This window comes from Leptodactylus fuscus, chromosome 1, assembly GCF_031893055.1.
Source record: "Leptodactylus fuscus isolate aLepFus1 chromosome 1, aLepFus1.hap2, whole genome shotgun sequence".
Classification (NCBI taxonomy): Eukaryota; Metazoa; Chordata; class Amphibia; order Anura; family Leptodactylidae; genus Leptodactylus; species Leptodactylus fuscus.
In genome coordinates, this window is record NC_134265.1 from 291,743,676 (window position 1) to 291,771,042 (window position 27,367).

General features: G+C 40.7%; 1 protein-coding gene across 3 annotated transcripts in view; it reads right to left on the reverse strand.

Moving 5' to 3' along the window:
• Positions 1-27,367, reverse strand: part of MARCHF1 (membrane associated ring-CH-type finger 1) — a 198,384-nt gene that overhangs the window by 51,483 nt on the left and 119,534 nt on the right. For all 3 annotated transcript variants that reach the window (XM_075258040.1, XM_075258025.1, XM_075258033.1), the window contains one exon: positions 15,675-15,822. In XM_075258040.1, coding sequence (XP_075114141.1) covers positions 15,675-15,822 — 148 coding nt within the window. The remainder of the gene's footprint in view (positions 1-15,674; positions 15,823-27,367) is intronic.

Below are 27,367 nucleotides of genomic sequence, written 5' to 3' on the forward strand. Positions count from 1 at the left end.
TCATAAGAAAAGGTATTTAAGGTGGCCAATTGCAAGTTGATCTCCTATTTGAATCTCCTCTGAAGAGTGGCATCATGGGCTACTCAAAACAACTCTCAAATGATCTGAAAACAAAGATTGTTCAACATAGTTGTTCAGGGGAAGGATACAAAAAGTTGTCTCAGAGGTTTAACCTGTCAGTTTCCACTGTGAGGAACATAGTAAGGAAATGGAAGACCACAGGGACAGTTCTTGTTAAGCCCAGAAGTGGCAGGCCAAGAAAAATATCAGAAAGGCAGAGAAGAAGAATGGTGAGAACAGTCAAGGACAATCCACAGACCACCTCCAAAGAGCTGCAGCATCATCTTGCTGCAGATGGTGTCACTGTGCATCGGTCAACTATACAGCGCACTTTGCACAAATAGAAGCTGTATGGGAGAGTGATGAGAAAGAAGCCGTTTCTGCACGTACGCCACAAATAGAGTTGCCTGAGGTATGAAAAAGCACATTTGGACAAGGCAGCTTCATTTTGGAAACAAAAATTGAGTTGTTTGGTTATAAAAAAAGGCGTTATGCATGGCGTCCAAAAAGAAACAGCATTCCAAGAAAAACACATGCTACCCACTGTAAAATTTGGTGGAGGTTCCATCATGCTTTGGGGCTGTGTGGCCAATGCCGGCATCGGGAATCTTGTTAAAGTTGAGAGTCGCATGGATTCCACTCAGTATCAGCAGATTCTTGAGAATAATGTTCAAGAATCAGTGACGAAGTTGAAGTTACGCCGGGGATGGATATTTCAGCAAGACAATGATCCAAAACACCGCTCCAAATCCTCAGGCATTCATGCAGAGGAACAATTACAATGTTCTGGAATGGCCATCCCAGTCCCCAGACCTGAATATCATTGAACATCTGTGGGATGATTTGAAGCGGGCTGTCCATGCTCGGCGACCATCTAACTTAACTGAACTTGAATTGTTTGTCCAAAATACCTTTATCCAGGATCCAGGAACTGATTAAAAGCTACAGGAAGCGACTAGAGGCTGTTATCTTTGCAAAAGGAGGATCTACTAAATATTAATGTCACTTTTCTGTTGAGGTGCCCATACTTTTGCACCGGTCAAATTTTGGTTTAATGCATATTGCACATTTTCTGTTAGTACAATAAACCTCATTTCAATCCTGAAATATTACTGTGTCCATCAGTTATTAGATATATCAAACTGAAATGGCTGTTATAAACACCAAAATATTTAGAACTAAAAATGATTAAGATTAATAGGGGTGCCCAAACTTTTTCATAGGACTGTATGTCTTTGTTGGGTTGACCACGCTGGGAGCACTGGAAAGTGAGATGTAAGGGACTGGTATATATGACTTTGGTATGTTAGAATGTTGTCTAAATAAATGTTCATGCCTGGACAAGCTTACTCAATGCATCTGAATCTATGGCTGAATAGGGTTCAATTATATACATAACAGTGAATAGATTGGTAGGTCAATTATGTTACTAGTATTCACAATAATATTAACATGGAAAAACATTGCTCTTAAAAGGACATGAAAAACACAGAAGTATAATCTAAATTTAATAGCAATGCAGTACAAGAAAGTAATCACTTCAACATTACTACTATATCTACTACTACTACAATTACTATAACTAGTACTACAACTAGTATTACTGTAACTAGTAACACTACCACTACTATTACTATAACTAGCACCACTACTATTAAAGGGATTCTATCATTAGAATCCCTTTTTTAACTAATACCACATCGGAATAGCATTATGAAAGGTTATTCTTCCCCTACGTTTAGAATTTTTCTCTGCACCACTGTTCTGTTGATATCCCGGTTTTTCTCTGTATGCTAATGAGTCTCCAGACAGCACAGGGGGCATTCCCCCGTGCTCAAACAGCACTGATGGGCACTGTTTGAAAACTCTCCAGCGCTAACTCCATCTTCCACCGCCGCGCCGACGTGTCTGCTGCGTTGTCTTCTTTCAACGATCCTGTCTTTGGAATGTAAATCTGGTGCATGTGCAGTCGGCTCCGCCATCGGGATTCGGGCAGAGCTGACTGTGCAGCTCTGTTCACCTATTTTACCATGGCCAAGCGTACTGTTCCTGTAAGCAGCCACAGTAAAATGGCTGAACAAACATGCGCAGTTAGCTCTGCCCAAAGCTCAATGGCAGAGCCAACTGCGCATGCACCAGATTTACATCCCGAAGACAGAATCGCTGGAAGAAGACAACGCAGAGGACACTGCGGAGAGGCTCAGCGGTAGAAGATGGAAGCAGCGCTGTAAAGTTTTCAAGCAGCACAGTGGACACCCCAATGCTGTTTGAGCACAGGGGAATGCCTCCTGTGCTGTCTGGAAACTCATTAGCATACCAAGAAAAAATGGAATATCTACGGAATGGCAGTGCGGAGAAGAATTCTAAAGGTAAGGGAAGAACAGCCTTTCTTAACTCTATTCCTATGTGGTATTAGTTATAAAAGGGATTCTAATGATAGAATCCCTTTAAGAAGAACAGTAATCATTGTAATGTTTATTCTAACTAATATGTTAATTAACTGTTTCATACTGTACGTATATAATATATAATTATAGAAATTACTATTACACTAAAGTTTTATTTCCACTTATAAGCAGATTAAAAATAGTAAGGTTTAAGAATTGCAGCTAATGTGTAGTTGAGATATAAAAAAAATAGCGCATTACTGCATAGCTGACACTATATCTGATGTATTTCAGCATTTCAAGGTTTACAGCTTTGCACACGACTCTCATGAAGAATATGATACATATGTAAATTCTGCTGCATTAGTACAAATAGAATGATAAGAAACACAGTCTGAACATGATTTTCTCCAGAATCTCTCAATATCACCATGTAAAGAGAAATCCTAATAAAATATGCACAAAAGAAAACTTCAAAGGCAGGTGTTGGCAGTAAGTATTGGGTGAAGATGGCCTACATCTAGATATAGTTTATCCATGCAGGTGCTCTTAGCAAGTGATCACGGGAGATGTTTCAGCAGAAAATTGTATATTTAAGCATATGAAAGCAAGCAGCAGAACAGAGTGCAAATGTAGCAAAAGTGGGAGAACATCAGGTCCTGGACTTGTGACACAATAAAAGTACTTTTAGAAAGTAGCGTTCTTAGCCTTTATTATGAATTGTATGATCCAGATGAAATCCCGACCGAGCTAAGATATGGAAAAAACATGAATATTTGTATGTCTTATTGCTAAGATTCTGACAAATAATTAAAACTAAAAGGACTGTGTGATAGGATTGATGGGAGTCTTAGTAGACGGATTGCCACTGTTTTCTGTTTTCACTTTATTCCATCCCACTGACAATGTGAGTAGTGATATGTAACGGGGCAAACCATCAATAGTGGTCACATGTTTCTGTTTGCATGGGGCAATGACTGACCTACTATTTATTTAATGGTTGTTTTACTAGTGCTGCTGTACACTAAATATGACCACCATTTTCCCAAGAAAACTACAGCACGGCTCCATTGAACTTAATGGTACCATGCTTCAGTTCAATGCAAAGCCAGAAGCTGATCTTACAATCAGTTGTGGTTCCAAATGGACAATGCCAAATCACAACAAGATGGCATATCCATCCAATATGCCATCACTTTATGTTATGGGAATAACAGGCACGCAAACATAACATAGATCACACACAGACTTTTATGAATCCGTAATCTAGCTCCATACAGTATGTCTTCATTTTACTGTTGTATCTTGTATGACTGGTACCCACTCTAAATAGGGAGTCAGCAGTGTGGTACCATCTTTGTAATATTTAATTAATACTATCCCTTTATATATCCATCATAAGTTTAGTTATGGGCTGCACATTCTGAAAATAAGGACATATGGGAACTGCAGAGGGTGCAAAGATGGACAATTAGATTATTAATGGGATAGACGATCTCGGAAAAAAGTTAGCAAGTCAGGCCTGAAAAAAGAAAAAAAGTTATTTGTATCTTTGTAGCTTGTTAAAAATAAGAAACTAGCTGTATGTGTATGTATATATATATATATATATATATATATATATATATATATATTAATTCATTACTGTAATGTATAGAAGGCAGTTTGATAAGCATATTCTAGATTGGAGTAAAATATTATAGCTCATAGTCAATAGTTTATAGGAGACCATTTATGTGTGGGATTGCCTTTCACCAAAAGGAGTGTGCTCACTCACAATTTTGTCCAAGAACACTGTCGAGAATAAGTAATGGTATCCACATCCTCCAAGAGCAATTTCTCCCAATGACCCAGGAGCAATTTGGTGATGAAAAATGCTTTCTCCAACATTACAGAGCATTATGTCAAAGGGCAAAGCTAATAACTAAGTAGCTCGGTGAACAAAACATTGACATTTTGGGATCAATGGCTCAGAAACTCCCCAGATGCCAACTATTGGTTAATCTTCAAAAAGTGAACGGTCAAACAAATTCCCCTGCATTGTAAACTCCAAGCACTGAGTAGTCAAGAACAGGTTGCCATCAGTTAGGACTTGGCCCAGAAGTTGATACCCAACATGACTGGACAAGTGTCAGAAGTCTTTAGAAATAATGGTCAACACTGTAAATATTGAATCATTGCATATACTTTATGTATCTGTCCAAAAATATAAAATCTTAGAAATGTTTCTAATTATACTTCAGTAACCATAGAAACATCTCACTAAAAGATCTAAAAACACCAAAGAAACACAGTTTCTGAAAACAATCTGTGGTGGACTCAAAACATTTGGTCTCGCCTGTAATAAACTTCACTTCTTATCGAAATATACTGGGAAATAAATATTTTTAAGCTGTCTTGTCCAGAAATAGCACCAAATAAAAGATACATTGTATGAATGACCATTTCTGAATCTACTCCCCCTTGTAATCTGCCTGTAACTGGTATAAGCTTCAGCCATAAGTCTGTATTGCCAACTTGTAATACCACTGTTCCCCTGTAGTAGTAGTAGTAGTAGTAGTAGTAGTAGTAGTAGTAGTAGTAGTAGTAGTAGTAGTAGTAGTAGTAGTAGTAGGGGTTCACCAGAGGTTTCTGAAAACTTTGGCACAAATGAAAAAGTCACCAAACTATGGATTTGATAATTTGCCTCCCTTTGCAGTTTTTCTTGCCGTTCTTGGAGTTATTTCTTTATTTTTATAAATGCAGAATGCTCTCGATATTTTAGTATTTTCAAATAGATTTCGTTACAGTTAAAAGAAAAAATCTGAAAAAAAAACTATATGAAAAATTCATTAATGTAAGTACACCAGTTTACTGGCATAAAAAAGGCGCATTTTTTGGCGCAAGACCCTTTTGTGCAACAAAATGTGACTGTCCACATTCTATTTACATTGCCACTTTTGTGAAAAGTTAGCAGAGTATCTATCAAGGTAGCCAGCATGGGAGGGAATGCCAGGGTCCATCTTACTCATAGTATTGTGTCACAATTATTAAGAATCTGGAACCTTACAATAACTATGGTGCCTCTGCTGCCAGTGGATAAAATAATCCTCCCTTGAGTCAATATTACATTAAACATAAACTTTAAAAGCAGTCTGTCACAAGAACCCAGCATATCAACCCAGGTATAGGTTAGGGTCACCTGAATCTAACAATGTTTTCCCTGTGTGAATTGGTGTTGATATCAACATTTTTGTCAATAAGCAAATGAGTTCTATGAAGGAACAAGGGTATTGTTGCTTACCTCTTTGGAGCAACTGCAATGTCCTCATTTCTCCAAAAAGCTAATTTGCATATTGACAAAAAGGCAACATCTCGGCAATGGAGGCACTGAATTACTAAAGGAATTTGATTCAGGTGACCCTAAACTATCTATTTGTGGACTGGGTTGATAGCTGGGTTCTAGTGACCCTAACCTATCTATCTGTGGGCTGGGTTCATATTCTGAGTTCTGGTGACTCTAACCTATCTATATGTGGGCTGGATTGATATGATGGGTCTGGCAACCTTAACCTATCTATCTGTGGACTGGGTTAATATGCTAGGTTCTAGTGACCTTAACCCATCTATCTGTGGGCTGGGTTAATATGCTAGGTTCTAGTGACCCTAACCTATCTGTCTGCAGGGCTGGGTTGATATGCTTGGTTCTAGTGACCCTAACCTATCTGTCTGCAGGGCTAGGTTGATATGCTTGGTTCCAATGACTCTAACCTATCTATCTGTGGGCTGAGTTGATATGCTGGGTTCTGGCGACCCTAACCTATCTATCTGTGGAATGGGTCGATATGCTGGGTTCTAGTGAACCTAACCTATCTATTTGTGGGCTGGGTTAATAGCTGGGTTCATATGACCCTAACCTATCTACCTATAGGGCTGAATTCCTATGCTGGGTTCCAATGATCCTCGCCTATCTATCTGCAGGACTGGGTTGATATGCTGGGTTCTAGTGACCCTAACCTATCCCATCTGTGGGCTGGGTTGATATGCTGGGTGCCAGGGACCCTAACCTATCTGTGGACTGGGTTGATATGCTGGGTTCTGGTGACCCTAACCTATCTATCTGTGGGCTGGGTTGACAGACTCCCTTTAAGGTTCAGTTAATATACTGATAAATCACTGAAATATTTCAGTGCTGTGTTTGAGCCCTTTTGAAAACCAACTTTTAGAATGTTAAACTTTCTTAACTTTAGTTTTGGTTTTAGCCACAGTAATAATGTGCCGCAGATCCACAGTCTCTTTTATGGAGCATTTCAAAACGAAAAAAAAAAAAATCCCTTTCATGGTCTCTCTATTTTCTCACTTGTCATCTCATACTGTCTAACACTTTCATATAGATGTCAGTGAAAACACATTTCTTGTTAGGAGCTAACTGACATCTGCTGCAGACTGAATGGCTGGCATCCCGCAGTTTATGATGCCAATTTATTTTTTACCTCTATATCAAATAAAGAATAAAAATGGTTATTCACAGAACCACTGTATATACAGTAGGAGTCATAGTTTTTGATGGGTCTAGGGGTGATGAACGCGTTTTGTCCTTACATAACAGGTTAGGTTCTTTAGATGAAGGGTGTATGACTTTCATTTCCATTGAATTCACTCAAAGTACTTTACTGTAACACTTCCTGCGTATCAATGATAACACGGGTAGTGTTCTGTATGGGATCAAGCAATCAATAGTGGTCACAGCTTTCTGTAATTATGAAGAAATGACAGGCACGTAAATGGTTTTTCCTAGTAGTGCTGCTCTACAGTAAATGAAACCACCATCAAAAGACATCATTGCTAGGTTGGGTTATCCTTGCCTTAGTTTTGCAACTGTTTCAAATTTAGATCACGAATACAAGAGATCCAGTTATATTGTATCATCCATTAGGCCATAGTCATACGCCATGATTATAAGGACAGTTTGCACATTTGACAGATATAGTAACATAATAATATGTTAGTATGGGTGAAAATAGACATATGTCCATCAAGTTCAACAATTGAAAGGGAAAGGGCACGACTGAAGGACATAAGTATTCTATAAGCATTAGAGATGAGCGAACAGTAAAATGTTCGAGGTTCGATATTCGTTTCGAGTAGTCCCTCAATATTCGACTACTCGAATTGAATATCAAACTCTATTATAGTCTATGGGGGGAAAATGCTCGTTTCAGGGGTAGGCAATGTTCGATCAAATTATACTTACCAAGTCCACGAGTGAGGGTCGGGCTGGATCCTCCGAGCAGTCTTCTCCTTGCAGCGTCCCCGTGGCGTCTTCCGGCTCTTCATTCACTCTGCCAGGCATCGGGCCTGGGCAGAGCTGACTGCGCATGCCCGCACTACAAGCTCTGCCCAGGGCCGATGCCTGGCAGAGTGAATGAAGAGACGGAAGATGCCGCGGATAAGCTGCAGGGAGAAGACTTCTAAAGGTAGGAGAAGAACCAGCGTTGATTGGCCGACTGTATAGCATTCGGCCAATCAATGCTGGTTCTGCATCGAACTTTTACATTCGAACAGCGAGTGGTACTCGATCGAGTACGAGTATTTCGAATACTGTAGTATTCGATCGAATACCTACTCGAGTACTACTCGCTCATCTCTAATAAGCATCTAATCCTTTTTTGAAGCTGTCAGCTATTGCTGTTGTGATCAGATGCTGGCCTGGTTTTTCCACAGATTCGCAGTCCTTACAGTGAAGAAGTCTTGTCGCCTCTGGAGATGGAACAGTTTTTCCCGATATTCCTTATCTGATCCATTTATATATTTATACAGGTTTATCAGATCTCTTCTTAAATGCCTCTTCCCCAAACTAAACTCCTTTAATCTTTCCTAATAACTGAGGTCCTCTTATCAGTTTTGTGGCCCTTAGATGAACCTTTTCCAACTCTAGGACATCTTTTCTCATATCTGATATCCAGAACTGAACCACATAATCCAGATGGGGCCGCACCGACTATTTATAAACTTGTAATATTACATCCCTGTCCCACTAGTCCATAACCATGTAAATACATGACAATATCCTACTGGCCTTTGAAGCAGCCGATTGACATGGCATACTGTTATTTATTCTATGATCTACATGTACACCCAGGTCCTTCTCTACCTGTGACTCTCTCCTCCTAGGACATTTGTTACATGTGGATTATTTTTAGCCAGATACATAACTTTACATTTATCCAAATTGAATCTCATTTGCCATGAAGAAGCCCAAACATTCAGTCTATCCAAGTCTGTTTGTAGATCCTCTATATACTGTACTGTACTACATATATTGTCCTTTGCAAAAGTGGAGGCAGAGCTATTACTCCCATCTTCTATATCATTAATAAACAACAGCCACCCAGCACTGAACCCTGGGATACAGCACCATGCCGCCTGAGGCGGACGTCAGAAAACCGCCCCCCCCCCCCGGAAAGGAGGGAGAGGGGCGGAGCGAAGGGGGCGGGGAAGAGAGGACAGGGCGGCGTTAGCAGGCAGAGAGCAGGCAGGGAGAGGCCCTGGTCTCTGCCTAAGCGTGAGGGGAGGCCGGTGGAGCAGCGCTGCGTCCACAGGGCCTCCCCAATCCACCGCTCGCTTCCCGTGCCGGGCTGCTGAGACGGTGACGCTAAGCCAGTCCAGGACAGCTTGTCCTGGACTGGCTTAGGTCAGCATAAATGCCACCCCCCCATGTGCCCGGCATAGCGCCGCCTGAAGCGGTCGCTTCAGGTCGCCTCATGGGAGGAGCGGCGCTGTACAGCACTTATAACAGGGGACCAGACTGAGCTGCAGTCATTGACCACAACTCTCTTTACACAATCCTTCAACCAGTTTTTAATCCAATTACAAACTATATTTTCAAAACCAATGGACCTCCTGATTTTACCCATATAAACGTCTATGAGAGACAGCATCAAAAGGCTTTGCAAAGTCCAGGAACACTAAATCCACAGCCTCCCCTCTGTCTCATCTCTTCGTAAAACCAACCATGTTTGTCTTTAAAAAAAAAAACATACCCTATGTCAGTTATAGTATTTTGTACAGTCATATATATACTTCTGTATCTAGCCCCTTAAAGAGGACCTTTAACTAACAGTTGCTGCTTCACTGATCCTGGCACAGTTGGAATTTTTAGTTTAGTTTTGCTATTTAGCCTCAGGAGAGAGGTGTCAGTCAGGAGCAGGTAAGTGGTGTGATTCTGAGCTCACATCCCTGGCTAACACTGACCTGACATTACAGAGATTAAACAGCTTGTGGCCTGGGAATTGTGGACGTTAGAGAAAATCCCAACTGTGCTGGAATCAGTGGAGCGGCAACTATTTACATATATTAAGAACTTGTATTGTTGGAGGTGGTGAAATATCCTCCCATAGGATGTTAAACTCACTGGTCTGTGATTACCTGGGGAAGACCTAGAGCCATTTTTGAAAATTGGCACCACATTTGCCTTGTGCCAGTCCCTTGACACTGTACTAGTCACTAGAGAATCCCTAAAAATTAGAACAGGGGTACAGCAATGACTTGACTGAGTGGATATGGCATAAATGGTATGGTAGGTGAGAAGAATGGAAACTTTCCTAGTGCTGCTACCACTTAGTTTTGGGGATCAGCGGTAGAGCCAATGGTTGGACATGTATAAACATAAAACATATCTATGTACTAGAGATGAGCGAACACTAAAATGTTCGAGGTTCGAAATTCGATTCGAACAGCCGCTCACTGTTCGAGTGTTCGAATGGGTTTCGAACCCCATTATAGTCTATGGGGAACATAAACTCGTTAAGGGGGAAACCCAAATTCGTGTCTGGAGGGTCACCAAGTCCACTATGACACCCCAGGAAATGATACCAACACCCTGGAATGACACTGGGACAGCAGCGGAAGCATGTCTGGGGGCATAAAAGTCACTTTATTTCATGGAAATCCCTGTCAGTTTGCGATTTTCGCAAGCTAACTTTTCCCCATAGAAATGCATTGGCCAGTGCTGATTGGCCAGAGTACGGAACTCGACCAATCAGCGCTGGCTCTGCTGGAGGAGGCGGAGTCTAAGATAGCTCCACACCAGTCTCCATTCAGGTCCGACCTTAGACTCCGCCTCCTCCGGCAGAGCCAGCGCTGATTGGCCGAAGGCTGGCCAATGCATTCCTATGCGAATGCAGACTTAGCAGTGCTGAGTCAGTTTTGCTCAACTACACATCTGATGCACACTCGGCACTGCTACATCAGATGTAGCAATCTGATGTAGCAGAGCCGAGGGTGCACTAGAACCCCTGTGCAAACTCAGTTCACGCTAATAGAATGCATTGGCCAGCGCTGATTGGCCAATGCATTCTATTAGCCCGATGAAGTAGAGCTGAATGTGTGTGCTAAGCACACACATTCAGCACTGCTTCATCAAGCCAATACAATGCATTAGCCAGTGCTGATTGGCCAGAGTACGGAATTCGGCCAATCAGCGCTGGCCAATGCATTCTATTAGCCCGATGAAGTAGAGCTGAATGTGTGTGCTAAGCACACACATTCAGCACTGCTTCATCAAGCCAATACAATGCATTAGCCAGTGCTGATTGGCCAGAGTACGGAATTCGGCCAATCAGCGCTGGCCAATGCATTCTATTAGCCCGATGAAGTAGAGCTGAATGTGTGTGCTAAGCACACACATTCAGCACTGCTTCATCAAGCCAATACAATGCATTAGCCAGTGCTGATTGGCCAGAGTACGGAATTCGGCCAATCAGCGCTGGCTCTGCCGGAGGAGGCGGAGTCTAAGGTCGGACCTGAATGGAGACTGGTGTGGAGCGATCTTAGACTCCGCCTCCTCCAGCAGAGCCAGCGCTGATTGGTCGAGTTCCGTACTCTGGCCAATCAGCGCTGGCCAATGCATTCTATTAGCCCGATGAAGTAGAGCTGAATGTGTGTGCTTAGCACACACATTCAGCTCTACTTCATCAGGCTAATAGAATACATTGGCCAATCAGCGCTGGCCAATGCATTCTATTAGCTTGATGAAGCAGAGTGTGCACAAGGGTTCAAGCGCACCCTCGGCTCTGATGTAGCAGAGCTGAGGGTGCACAAGGGTTCAAGTGCACCCTCGGCTCTCCTACATCAGAGCCGAGGGTGCGCTTGAACCCTTGTGCAGCCTCGGCTCTGCTACATCAGAGCCGAGGGTGCGCTTGAACCCTTGTGCACACTCTGCTTCATCAAGCTAATAGAATGCATTGGCCAGCACTGATTGGCCAGAGTACGGAATTCGGCCAATCAGCGCTGGCCAATGCATCCCTATGGGAAAAAGTTTATCTCACAAAAATCACAATTACACACCCGATAGAGCCCCAAAAAGTTATTTTTAATAACATTCCCCCCTAAATAAAGGTTATCCCTAGCTATCCCTGCCTGTACAGCTATCCCTGTCTCATAGTCACAAAGTTCACATTCTCATATGACCCGGATTTGAAATCCACTATTCGTCTAAAATGGAGGTCACCTGATTTCGGCAGCCAATGACTTTTTCCAATTTTTTTCAATGCCCCCAGTGTCGTAGTTCCTGTCCCACCTCCCCTGCGCTGTTATTGGTGCAAAAAAGGCGCCAGGGAAGGTGGGAGGGGAATCGAATTTTGGCGCACTTTACCACGTGGTGTTCGATTCGATTCGAACATGGCGAACACCCTGATATCCGATCGAACATGTGTTCGATAGAACACTGTTCGCTCATCTCTACTATGTACCCAATATGTTATCTCTAAGTAAATGCAGTCTCTATTGGCCAGTTATACAAATCAGAGCATGGACAAAACAATAGACTTATTTTAAAAATAAACTAAGGTGTATAATAATATTTGTACCCATATTGGAAATTATAGGAAGTTAGTAGCTTACAGTACGTTCTAACTATATGATATTATCTTCCTAGAATATGTCAATAAAATGTACAAATGATGTTAGGTTACCTTACCAAGCACATGTGTCATGGTAAATAGTGTTTTGAATCCTGTTCATTGAGTATCTACAGTGTCCTCGAATACTATACCAAGGACAAGCGTTTTGTTCTACAAGCGAAATAAAGGTCATGTCATATTGATCTCCATGGAGGAAATATGAAGATTGTACCTAGGTGTTCCATAAAAGTATCAGTCTCCAGTAATAATGAATAGTTTTTATTGGCAGATTCAGTTTTTATCTAGTTGAATTAATTATCTGGAAAATAGCTTTTTTGTTCTACCTAATAGTTTACTATATATACATTTTTAGATGTTTTATCTATTATAAGCACAATTTTATTTAATCAAATAAACTTACAATTTATTAAAGTTAATTTTTTTAAAAAAATAATGAAACAATTATTATCAGTTGAACTGTATTCTGGAGCACATCTATGTTTTTTTCTGATTATTTTAATTAATTACATTTTTGGAACTTACTGAAACTGGAGAACTAATAAAAATGTCAGTTTGCATTAGCTAAATAATCTGATAGGAATTTATGTATGTTAATTATTTAGTTTTTAATGTGGTTTTATTCTCATAAACCACAGTCATGGGCATCCGATCACATCGCCATATTATCCTTTAAATTATTACATTGAAGCAATCAGTCTCAGCACACTTTTCAGTTTCCATGACAATTATAACAGTTGACTACAATTTTCTCTCAACAGTTTCTCTTAATAAAAAAAAAAAAAAAAAAAACAACTTTAATAATTCTGCCACAATATGTGCAAAGAATTTTTTCAAAATCACTTTATAGGTGGTAGAAACTTAGATTGGATAGTTTGAGGTACTGCAACTAATTCACCATCCTTTACCATCCTTTTGCAGCAATAAGACTTTTAATTCTTATAGGAAAGCATTTTCCAAGTTTTTGAAGCATTTGTGGGCCAGACACTGATGCTGGACAAGAACTTTAAGTTGATCAAAGTTGAACTTTGATCTAGTTATCAATTAGCTTAAAAGGGTTTTCTCCAATCTCCCTGTCCAAGCAGTTTACCTGCTGTCTCTTCTTCTCACTTCCTGTATTCTTCTACAAGCCTGGGGACAGTTTTGACTATTTGATGAACAGGAGACTATGAAGTGCCTCAGTAGATATAGACATTAGCTTTACTATGAGAGAGTATTTATTATTATTACTATAAATATATAATAATGCAGATCAAATAATGTGCACAGTAAATGTATATTACATTACACAGGTTTGTAGAGAAATAATATACATGCTATCAGGATAGACAATGGACTTGCAGTAAACTCAATGGATTTTCAGAGAAAAACTGTCCGAACTTTTATCAGCAAATTGCAATTAGCTGACCTAAGAGCAGGAAATTCTAAGTTCTTAGAACAAACGCGATCTCAGAACTCAGCCACTCTTTCCTCTAGACAGCAGTGAGTCATGTCATCCAGCCTGAGATGTTAGATAAGAAGAGATTTGAGGCCAGGTAACTTGACAATGTTTTGTGAACAATGGGAAGGAATAATATAACAATAGCAGGTAAATGAAGCATCATTTCAAAAGCAATGTATTTAGGAAAACTCTTGAATTTACAAAAGCTTGCAGTTTAAATAAGATACTTGAGATAAGAATACTCCTTTAAGGCTAAGGCCCCATGTTGTCAAAAAAGACAGCATTTTACAATACCAATACTAATCTCATCCACGCAGTGTGAGGAAAAAATTGTGAAAAAACTGCATTTTTCAAAATCGTGTGTATTACGGTACACTTATTGTATATGCCACCTGTACTGTCTAAAAGAGGCAACATGTTTAATTAAACTCCATTAGAAAATTATTTTAGCCCCAAAATTAGTAGTAATAATAATAATAATCCTTTAATACATAACACCAGTGTTCGGCACTCCGTTCTCAGGTTTCCATCTTCTGCATGTAGAAGATGGAAACCTGTCATGCTGAGTCCGGCTGTGAGCGCCGGTGAGCGTTTTATGCTCTCCGCAGCGAAACCGTTTTTTTTTTTTAAACCGGACACAGAGTACTGCATGTCCAACTCTGTGTCCGGTTTTAAAAAAAAAACGGTTTTGCCACAGAGAACATAAAACGCTCACTGGCGCACACGGCCGGACACTTTTCAAACCAATTCAAATGAATGGGTTTGAAAAGATGCCGGCAGGTTTCCGTCTCGTGCCCAGTTTTGAGCAGGAAACGGAAACCTGCAGAACGGACTCCTGGGCGCAGATGTGAACGAGCCCTGAGATAGTTACTTCCCCGGCTTGTGGCTCTATGTATGGCCCTAGTGAATAGCATTATGAGTTTTCTACAATAAACTGAATATATAACATCTATTTAATTACAACACAATTTCTTAAATACAAAACCTAATGCAAGAGACTTCTTATAGATCAATACTCCATACTTAGGCCAAAAGAATAACCTCATGCTTTCTACAATGCAGATTCAACTAATGCACAAAGGATATCAGGGAATCAAATGCAACTTATCGACCACTTTCCTAAATATCGATTGTTATGATTGACAAAGCAGAGGAAATTCTGATAACATACAGTATCTTAGTTACTAATGCAGTATAACTGAGTGGCGTGTACTGACATTTACAATCCACTCTGAATTGCTTTTGCCACTTATATTCTTGTTGACCGTTCACAACATAAAAGCAGTGCGCTAAAATCCACTGGAGACTGAATAATGCAATATTAATATCAAAAATAATGAAATATAAATCACCAAGTCAATGGTGGCTAAACAGAAATCCTTAAAAATCCCTTTTGGTATTACAGTGTGGTTCTCACAGTCAGTGTTTCTTCTAAGCCCAGTATACATGACTGTGCATACAGATGCTTTTAGCCAGTCTCTCTAGTGATTTGCATCTTCTGCATGACCAGCACAATGACGGAGCAATGCACCAGTATCTGTCCCATGTGGTCAAGCCATCATGGTAGTAGCAGTAACATGGTAGATGCAAGTAGTAGATATTGGCAGGGTAACTCAAGACCTGCTTGCTTTTTTCCAAAACTGTTGCTTGTATCAGAAAAGAGCATTTAGGGCAGACCTGTCTAAACATTATATTTTCTGATGTAGGAAATCTTCTAAAAAACATTAATTTGCCCCAATTAATGCAGAACACTAATAGTTGATATATAAGGAAGTTCATCATGGGATGCTTGAATGTATAAGCAGGCATCAATCTTTTTATAGACATGTTTCAATGCGGTCCAAATAGATGTAAAAAGAGGAATAAAACTTGCATATAATGTCTTACCGTTGTCATTCCCTTGCCTGATTTCCTCGGCTGTCCGGTCAATAAGCACATATAGAGACCACACTACACATGTAATGGCAATTATGTGAAAGGTTACAGAACAGACTATTTTCCTCCTTTCACTTTTGGTCATCTGCAGTTTTTCCCACTGAAACGGAAAAAGAAAAAATTGTTAATATTGTTAAGATTATAAAGAGAACATCATAAAAATATTTTGCCATTATGAATAGGCATGATAGTTGTCACAGCTCATTCTGTAATCAAATAATGACCATGAAAATTATTATAACAAATGATCTGTTCACATTGCTGTCATATCCTCCATTCATAAATGAGAATAAGTTATGCACCCCTCATAGTATTCTTTCCCACTTGGGGTGGGTGCTCGGGAGAGGTAAATACCTGAGGAAATAACAGGAGAAATCCACAGCTCTACCAAATAATGCAGACATTTTTCTTCTTTCACATATCCTGATAAAGACTCGACAATATCACATATGTTAGTGGATTAGTAGCATGTTTGGCAACCCTCCTGTAGACCTTTATCAACGGATAGCTAGCTGTCATGGGGAAAGGAATAAGTACTTCAGTACCATCCATTATACAAAGCACTACTGGACATATCCAAATGCCTTGTCCAACTGTTCAGGTTTCCTTTTTGATGGTATGCGCTGCATGCTACATTAGTCTTACCATCTAATATGACTGCACTTTATATAGAAGTTTTCATTAGTATTATGAACAGACCCAAAGTGTTGCTATGGTTAAAGACAATGCCTTTGTCACTAAGCCAGTGACAGTGACAAGGGGACATCCTCTACGTCTGGAGGAGAGAAAGTTTCACCAGCAACATAGAAAGGGATTCTTCACAGTAAGAACAGCGAAACTATGGAACTCTCTGCCCCAGGAAGTGGTGATGGCGGATTCACTGAACAAGTTCAAAGAGGGCCTGGATGCCTTTGTGGAAGAAAAAAATATAACAGGTTATGGACTGTAGATCTTAAAGAGGACCTTTCACCATATCTGGGCACATGCAGTGTTATATACTGCTGGAAAGCTGACAGTGCGCTGAATTCAGCGCACTGTCGGCTTTCCCGATCCGTGCCCGGTGTAAAGCGCTATCGGTCCCGGTACCGTAGCGCTTTACAGTCAGAAGGGAGTTTCTGACCATTAGCCAGAGACGTCCTTCTGCCTCGCGGCGCCAATCGCGCTGTGCTGTGGAGCCGGGAGGAACGCCCCCTCCCTCTCCTGATAATGCTAGTCTACGGACAGGCTGTGTGAGCAGAGGGAGGGGGCGTTCCTCCCGGCTCCACAGTACAGCGCGAATGGCGCCGCGAGGCAGAAGGACGTCTCTGGCTAATGGTCAGAAACGCCCTTCTGACCATAGAAGAGCTACGGTACCGGGCCGTAAGCTCTTCACACCGGGCACAGATCGGGAAAGCCGACAGTGCGCTGAATTCAGCGCACTGTCAGCTTTCTGGCAGTATATAACACTGCATGTGCCCGGATATGGTGAAAGGTCCTCTTTAAGGACACGTCGATCCAGGGTTTTTATACTGACTGCCAGATTGGAGTCGGGAAGGAATTTTTTCCCCTGAATTTGGCAATTGGCATAAGCCTCATGGGGTTTTTTGTCTCCCTCTAGATAACATTGTACGGGATTGTAGGGTTATAGGATGGACTTGATGGGCTGATGTCTTTATCCAACTTCATCTACTATGTAACTCTGAAACTATAATCTCCACTTAGGTACTTGTACTTTACATTGACTTGTGTATTTTCCCTGTTTAGTGGTCTACTATAACTTTTCACGCCTTAGTTCTGCATAGTGCTAAGATCCAATGACTTAAAGAGGACCTTTCACCGATTTGGGCACAGGCAGTTCTATATACTGCTGGAAAGCTGACAGTGCGCTGAATTCAGCGCACTGTCGGCTTTCCCGATCTGTGCCCCAGGTAAAGAGCTATTGGTCCCGGTACTGTGCACTGAATTCAGCACACTGTCAGCTTTCCAGCAGTATATAGAAATGCCTGTGCCCAAATCGGTGAAAGGTCCTCTTTAAAGTCAGAGAACTGCAGCCACATCCCCCTCTTCTCTATTTACTATGTACTGTTTTACTGTATAGTGTTTACTAAAGAATTTTTAGGACTAGTGGAGTGAAAGTAGATATTAAAAGGCGAACTACAGGCAGTAGAATGATGGAGATGACACTTTATCATAATATATATTACAAAGATATATTACAATATTTTGTATATTCATGTGTACTGCTAATTTATAGAATAGATGAAAACTATGGATATGCTTAAAAGTTTTTTTTTATCCGGCAACATCTTACTTGATATGTGATAATAATATGAATATAGTTGTAATCTTGATTTCCAATGTTTGGGTTAATATGAAACAATACAGTTTTGGGCTGATTCAATTCTGTAAGAGTCAGATCACTGAGGCCCCACATTACAGAAATGCAGCTTTTTTTGTTGCAGATTTTTCTGCAGTTTTTGGATCCAAAGCCAGGAGTGGATTGAGCAGAAGGGAGAAGTATAAGAACTTCCTATATATTTCCCATTCCTTTTGTATCCATTCTTGGCTTTGGTTCAAAAAACGCAACAAAATCTGCAACAGAAAAAGCTGCATTTCTGCAACGTGCGGCCTCAGCCCAAGACAGAACTGCTGTAGATTTTGGTAAAATCCTCAGCACAATACAGTAGCAGTCAGGAGGGTAAAATGTTATAAATCTCATCAATATCCGGTAGACATTTTCCACATGGAAACTGGAGACTAGTTTATAAAATCCTCAGCATGTCTATATCTGCGACAGATTCCGTTTTTTGAAAACACGGTATTTCAGTAAAAGCCAAAAATGCTATGCTTCAGCAGTATACGGCCTTAAAGAGGACCTTTCACCACTTTTGGGCACATGCAGTGTTATATACTGCTGAAAGCTGACAGTGCGCTGAATTCAGCGCACTGTCGGCTTTCCCGATCTGTGCCCGGTGTACAGAGCTTACGGTGCCGGTACCGTAGTGCTCTATGGTCAGAAGGGCGTTTCTGACCATTAGCCAGAGACGTCCTTCTGCCTTGCGGCGCCTATCGCGCTGTGCTGTGGAGCCGGGAGGAACTCCCCCCTCCCTCTGCTCACACAGCTCGTCCATAGACGAGTATTATCAGGGAGTTCCTCCCTGCTCCACAGCACAGCGTGATTGGCGCCGTGAGGCAGAAGGACGTCTCTGGCTAATGGTCAGAAACGCCCTTCTGACCATAGAGCACTACGGTACCGGCCCCGTAAGCTCTGTACACCGGGCACAGATCGGGAAAGCTGACAGTGCGCTGAATTCAGCGCACTGTCAGCTTTCCAGAAGTATATAACACTGCATGTGCCCAAAAGTGGTGAAAGGTCCTCTTTAACCTAAGTGAATCATTGTGGGCTGTTCACACACAGTAGATTCGTTTGCAAAAACTTCTGTGACAACAATGTTGAATGCAGTTGAATTCTTGCAAAAATTCATGTTGTGACCTCCAAAACAACATTATTCAGATGAGACGAACTAATGTCAGTCTTAGAAATTTCTGCAATAAAATCTGCTGCGTGTAAACACATCCTAACCAATACAGATACTTAAATTATGATTTGCAGGATCATCTGTATTATCACATTGAGATTTTTCATAGATCGGTTTGCAATCAGCTGAAATAACAGGACATTGGGGAGCACATAATGAACATGTGATGGCAATGTCACTTGTTAATTACCTTAGGACCCACATGTCACAGTAATCTGTATCAGAACATCATGAGATGACAAGCGGCATCTCAGAATCTGTATATCATTTTGGATGTCAGATCCGCACATTAACTGAGTTGTCATGATGAAAAACACATAACGTATCAAGTTCAACCTGCCATCCTCAAAGCCTAGCAGAAAACAGCATGTTAAAAATGACTTGATTTGTATGTAAAGTAGACAAGGCTCTCCCTAGCTTCACAGTCAGAGTCAGACAGGTCCCTGCATCTGGATTGCTAATGCTGCTAGTCCTTGCACTTGTCCACAGCCTGTCTGCGCCAATCCTTCCCAGATTGCTTTCCATAGTTTTAACAGTAAAATAAACGCCTTTGTCACAACTAGTGATTAAATCTACATGTGAAGGTGACCTTGTGTCATCTGTGATGGCGTTAGACTCCAAACCTATAATTCTATACTGTCAGCAAACTCCTCTAGACAAACACGATCTACTGTACCCTCTACTAATGTAGTAATTAGAATTGAGGGATAATTACACGTCTGGGGACGACTGGTGTGCAGAATATAGATGTACCAAATGTGTTTGTTATATCAAATTATGTATATAGTAGCAAACAAATCTGTATTACACTGCACCAATTATTAATTATTATTATTATTATAATACAATTGTGCATTAGGAGGATTAATTCAGGCACTTGGACATTCAAAGCAAGCCGAACTTAGAGACATGTAAAAGAACCTCCTAGACTACCAGCACCTTGGAGGGGAGGTCTAGAAAGAGAGCATGGGCAGCTGCTGCCACCTAATGGTGCAAGCGTATATCACAGCAGTGGCACTTAATTCCCCCAGAGCATGCAGGAAAGAGTGATAAGATGAAATCACATTTAATGTATTCTTTATTGCTTTTTTCAGAACCTTTTAAACAATTTATTTGGCCAAGGATATTCCTTAATAGTTCTGGCTCATGAGATGTTAGGGCTATATGCACGTCTCCTCTCTGGCTGTAGTGAGAGAAATAGTTAAGTGTCCACCTTGAAGAAAAATTTGCAAGGTCCGTCTGATGAGAAATACGTCCTGTAATATATATTAACAGTAAACATATAGGTTGCAGCTTAGCAATAGCTCATGAACATAGACAAGCGATGCTTCTGTGCTGCTGACAAGGTTACCTACATTGCTGTGAGGACTATTAACGTAAGCAATATGCTTGTGTCATGATGCGGATGACTAAGAATTATTGTGCGAATGTGTTGCAAATATTGACATTAAGAGCATCTGAAATGGGGATGTGACCACATATGTAGCAGTGATTTATTACTCATTAATAGGATTTGTGCGTAAGAAATCAATGTCAACACATTTGGGGGAAATTATCATGAGAAGAATTTATGAAGTCAGTTTTACTGGAGTCTGCGTTTGCATAATATGTACCAAATGTATCAAATGTCACACAGTTGGGTTAGGATTTACTAACCCAACTATGCCAGTTTTCTGGAGTAGATGGAAGCAAATGTTGCTCCACTTTGGTGCATGGCGCTTTTTTGCATGAGAGATGTGCCACATCGTTCCTTCTTTTCCCTGCTCACAACTTATTACAAAAGTGGGTGTCCCTGCCCTGAAAATGTATCATAATTCATGCCGGAAAGCTGGTATGAATTATACCCGTAATGTACACCAGATCCTCAATGGCACCCCAATTACAGAATACAAATCTTAATAAATTCCCCCCATTGTTTAATAATTGTGGTGCATCTACGAGCCGAACATTTCCGTCCTGATAAGTACTTTCCTTTCTATGCCAGTCCATTACTAGTGTAAGGGCTTATTCATACCTCCCAACTTTTTGTATAAACTTATAGTTTACTGGGTGAAAATTTAAAACTTTTTTGCATAGCTACAAGCACAAACAATATCTGAATATGGATATTTTAAGGTCTAAAATGTACCACTTATATAAACTTAACTATATTGTTCCAAAATAGTATAAAGAGGTATTCCCATCTCAAGGATCCTATCTAAACTGTTAGCTTATATCATTTCAAGAGTTGTCTTAAACAGTTTGCTTTAGCAATACTTCTTCACTTGCTTGCTATGTGAGATTATTCCTCCCATTTGTCTTCAGCCTGTTATATGATCCAAGATGGATGATGTGATTCACTGCTCTCTGGAGGTGAGAGGTGCTGTGTTGTCCATATCAAGCTTACTTTCAAAGCTGTTATCTCCTGTTCTTACAGGTAAGCTAATTGCTTTTGCTAATAAGGGATTGGACAGGGATTTCACTCAGTGCCTGTTGACTCATACAGATAAGTGTTGAGATTAATGCAAACCCACTCTCCATCCTGAGTCCTAGAAGTATAAAGAAAAATTTCTCTCCAAACCTGGGTAATGTAATATAAATTTACTGTGCATATTATTGGCATTGTTTTAGATGTCTAGTAATCATAATAAATTATCTTTCATGATAAAGGCAATGCCTATATCTACTGAAGTACTTCATAATGACCGTCCAAACGGTCAAAGCCCATCTACAGTGTTGTGGAATAATACAGGAAGTGAGAAGAATAGAGAGCAGGCAAACTGCTGAGAAAGGGAGAATAGAAAACCCCTTTAATTTAGCTCTATTTACATTATCAAAAAGGGGGAGTTTTAAGGATCCAAAAGGTAAAGAAGGACTTGGAACAAAAATAGGAGCTATGCTTCCTTGGAGGTAATCTCATTCACATGTCCATTTGATACAAACATGTGATGTCCATGTTAATCATAGACACCACAGAACCCTCTTCATTCTTGAGTCATACACTGTCCTTGGTTGTTATGTTTTTTTTGCATCCATGAAAAATTGATCAATTTAGTTTTTAATTTTTCATTTTCTATGTCTTTTGGTCCATCAAAAACGTAGAGTCCGTGGATAGCATATGTGTAGTGTCTGGGATGGATCAAAGTGGATCAAAACAGAGCACGTTTCTGTTGTATTCCTCTTGACCATTGGTCTGTGGAAAAAGAATGAACATCTTGAAACAATCCCTGTACCTTGAAACAATAGCTGCATATGCAGTCTGTGAATGCAAACTTGTGAATAAGCCCTAAGGATCCTTGCACATGAATGAGTCCCATCCATGGGAAATAGTCTGTGTGTGGGCAGTAGGACCTGGACAGAACTTGACCATGTGCATACAAGCCACTGCATCATAGTCAGTATGTTCAGTCATCATTTTAATCTATGATACAGTGAGCTCCTGAACGGCCTGATTGATATAGTAATGAACTGATCGCATTATGTTATTGCAATGCAGTGTGTAGAATTACAAAATGTTGTACTATAAAAATTCTGATGGATAGGTACACAGAGGGGCATCCCATCCCCACCACTTAGAAATGTCTGACTTGCACAAATTATAATGTCCACTTAGTGGCACTCATACAGTATAATGCTTCCCTAGTGGTCCCATACAAAATAATGTCCCCCTCCAGCTACCCCCACAGTTTAATATCCCCCTCTATCTATCCCCACAGTTTAATGTCCCAGTCCAAGTGCCTACACAGCATAATGTTTCCATCCATCTGCCCAAACAACATAATGTCTACGTCCATCTGCCCCCACAGCATGTTCCCCATCCAAGTGCACCCACAGCATAATGTCCATCTTCAGCTGACCTGGCAGTTTAATGCCCTCCTCCAGTTGCCCCCAGTCTAATGTCCCCCCTTCAGTTGCCCCCATAGTTTAAATTCCCCTGCAGTTGCTCCACAATAATATGTCTCTCTACTACCAAACAAAAATAAAAAAGACTAATACCAGCTCCCTTCACTCCACTGCTTTACTGGTCCAGAGTCTTCAAGAAGCTGCAGGTGCAATATAAGTGACATTATCACATCACACCTGCAGCTCCCAAGGAAGAGAGGGGATCAATGGTGAAGCAGGAAGCAAACAGCAACATGAGCTAAAGTTGGGGTAGCCTAGAATAGAAGGAAAGCAAATGCAGAACTATCCCAAGGAGGGCCCGCTACCATAGGGCTGGTGCAAGTGCACTGTTGGCCCTATGGTTAAAGCAGCCCTGGCTGCAGTTGTCAACCCCATAGTTTTTCCATGATGTTATGTTTTTTCTTTCTCAGGGAGATTGTGATACAGAAACTGACATAATACAATATATACACAATACACAAGTAGGCAAAAAGATTTAATCCAGTTTACAGAATTATTTTTCAGGATGTTGATAGTTAAAGGGGTTGCCTGGGCTTAAGCTAGTTATAGCCTATCCTGAGGATAGTCCATAGAAACATGAATGGTTGGGGAAGTCGACAGCCAGCCCCCAGACTGATCAGCTGTATGGATCGGTTTACAGCACCTCTCCTACACACTATACAGGCTGAAGCAGAAAAAAACAGATATCCATTGGACCTCATTATAGTCAATAGAGTCCCTGGGGATCCATTGTTATCCGTCATTAGATGGAAACCTATTTATTGTTAATCCGTTCTGTTGGTCCTATGATGGACAAGACAAATTGATTAAATGTTTCAGATATGAGCACACCTTTAACGTATAGTCCATTCACCATCACATACCAGGATAGAATGGATGCTTGCATGTTAAACTTTATATAAAGCTAGATAAACAGATAATATACTAAAAATGATTATTTAAAAAAAATTACATTGATAGTTACCAAAGGGACTAGTTGGTTGATTCAATATATACTGTACATGATTAATAGATATATAAATAAATAGGTAAACTAATGGCATGATTGATAGAAAATAGGTAGATCAGATGATTGATTAAAGAGAAAAAGATTACATCCTTGACTGACAGACATAGAAAATACATGGAACATATCGATTATACATTAGATGATTGATAAAAGACATTTACTGTAGACAGATTGATAGATGGATTCACAATAAATAAGACAGATAGATGCAAACCGAGAGAGAGGTTTGAAACTCATCCACTGTAGCTTTTATGGCTCTTTTATCATTGGAATCCATGATACTAATGTTAACAGAGTAATTCTTCTATATCTGTATGTTATGATTTGACAGCAGCTACTGAATAAGTCAATTCATCAATCACTATACATAGGGAGTAGTGTTTTCTTGTTCCTTTACAGAAGCAGTATTTTACACTATTTTACTATCTCGACATTGAGCTGTCCATGGTGCTGTATATAATATCACTGTATACTGTACATCCCTTCAAAGATAAAATGAGATATTGAAAATCCAAGCAGCTATGAATAATACAGAAGTCTCCATTCTGTAGCTGTAGTATTTATAGACTGTTGCTGCCATCTGTCTTGCCTCAGCTTTATTGCAGATCCACATTGTTTTTATCGTGTTGAAATATATAGGAGCAGAAGCTAAAATCTGTATAAAGGCGTGGTACTATGTCAGAATTTTGCAAAAGTAGCAGTTTGAGACTATTGCGGCTTAATTGAACAAAAATTTTGTGACATTTCACACTACTAAGTGCACTTTTGGGACAGTGGGTTTTTCTGTCCGCTTGAAAAGTCGGACATCTTTGGTAACGGACGGTTAAGGACAGACCTGGACTGTAAAAGAACGCACCCGATGTCCATTTAAATCAATGCAAAATGTTACGGACACAGTTAGTGTCCGATGCTAATGTCCGCACAAGATTTTGAACGGACATTAGCAGCGGTCACTAGCTGTCTGACACCAATGGTAGTGTGAACGCTCCCTTAGGCTTATAGATACACCAAGTGTATCAAACATTCAGCGATTTTGATACATTTTGTGTAGATTATGGCAACTCAGACAACAATAAAACTCATGCCCCTCATGATATATCTCTGTCCCTACATCTGACATATTTAAGTGAAAATAATTGATACATTTATTAATAATATAATTGTTATAGTTTATTTTCTGTATAGAGCATAATTTTATATATATATATATATATATATATATATATATATATATATATATATATACATATACACACACACACAAACACTCAAGAACTGTTAAGTCATAGAAACTTTAAGACAAACGTTTTACTTATAGTTAATCTCTGTTCTTTTAGGGCTCGTTCACATGTGGGCAAAGGGGCGGATTTTGACAGCTATGCAGACTGCCAGGCTTCTTTTCTCTGCTAGCGGCGGGCTGCTGCTAGCGGAGAAAAGAAGCAACATGTCCTATCTTCAGGCGGAAACCGCGGCGCGCTGGGCCGCGGCTTCCGCCTAGCGGCAGCACCCTCCTACGTCGGCTCATTCATTTGAGCCGACAAAGGAGGGGAAAGCCGTGACCGTGATGGTCGCGGCAGGCGGGTTTTGACCACAGAGAGATGCGGCTCGCCGCGTCTCTCTCTGTGTCAAAACCCGCGTGGAACTGTGAACTGACCCTTACATGTGTTTACAGATTTATTTCTTAAAGGGATAGTCCAATACCCCAAGGGTCATAAATATCTGATTGTTGGGGTCTGACACCTAGGACTCCCATCAATCATCCGTTTGGAGACTGCAGCATTCAGACGTTCACAACTATGGCAGCACTTTTCTCCCCAAGAAAAATCCAATTGCCTGATTTTAAACTGACCCAATATTTGCTAGTCGGGAGGCCTCCATACAAACTGAACAGTCAGGAGGTCCTGTCAAATTTGGCAGGTTTAGTCAACTAAATAATCTCTCCTCCAGAGGCCTCCTCACCTATATTATGAAAGCACTAGTATTAGTTTCACTGTAAATATTCTGTACTTCTTAATTTGTTATGTTAGAAATGCACCTAAATAGCGGTATTTCAGTGTCCTGCACTAATTGTTTTCAATGGGAGTCAGAAATGAAGGAAGAACCTGCCGCTGATTTGGGGCCAAAATCTGCTCCAAGATCAGCGCCATATTCCACCATGTGAACAGAACCTGACTCTGTTAAAAGTGCAATGAACGCTCAATGCAGAGGCTGGAAGTGCTCAAGTCACCCCCCCATAGATACATATATAAATATATACACAGACGGGGTACAATAAATATATACAGGAACTTAACTAGCAAAGACTCGGCCCCATACCGTACTTTTGACTTGGGTACCCTCATGGCATAGCGCCCTTTCCTTGTTACCACACAGTATAACGCCCCGTTTAAAGAGGAGCTTTTATATCCTCAGACACATGAAGTTTTATATACCACTAGAAAGCCGACAGTGTGCTGAATTCAGCGCATTGTCGACTTTCCCGTTATGTGCCCCGAGGCTGGAGATAGTGCTGTTACTGATCTCTGACCACTGCAGAAGGGTGTTCTTGACAGTCTAGATGGGCTATGAGGAATGCCCTCCCCCCATCCCACCTTGACAGTACTCAACATTAGCCTTGTACTGTCAGAGGAGGCGTGTGAAGAACGCTCTGCAGTACATGTCTATGGACGAGTACTGTCAGGGGGGCCATCCCTCACAGCCCAGTTAGACTGTCAGGAATGCCCTTCTGACAGTGGACAGAGATCAGTGTCATTATAAGGGAACTAATATCTCCACTCCTGGGGCAAATAACGGGGAAAGCCTACAGTTCACTAAATTCAGTGCACTGTCTGTTTTCTAGCTGTATATAAAACCGCATTTGCCTGAGGACATGAAAGGTCCACTTTAAATGGGAACACTCCAAAAACTGTTAAGCCGGCACAACAGCTTTTGGAGCATTCATCTCTGATCCAAACCAGGCACAACATATTATGCACTGAAATGACGTATTCCTAGAAAACTTGCCATTTTCACCTTACATAATCAGCTGTGTATTCATTCATGGATAATAAATTATGGTGGATGGTGAAGTGAATTTGTAAACTGCATACATTGGGAACACCAAATTCCCTTCTATATCCCCAGTAGTTCCTATTATTGAGAGGGGGCACTTTGGGGGTCACTTCTGGTATATTTTCACTCATAAGCTCTAAATCTGAGGTGTCCCCTGATATTCGCTCGCACAGCTTATATATTCT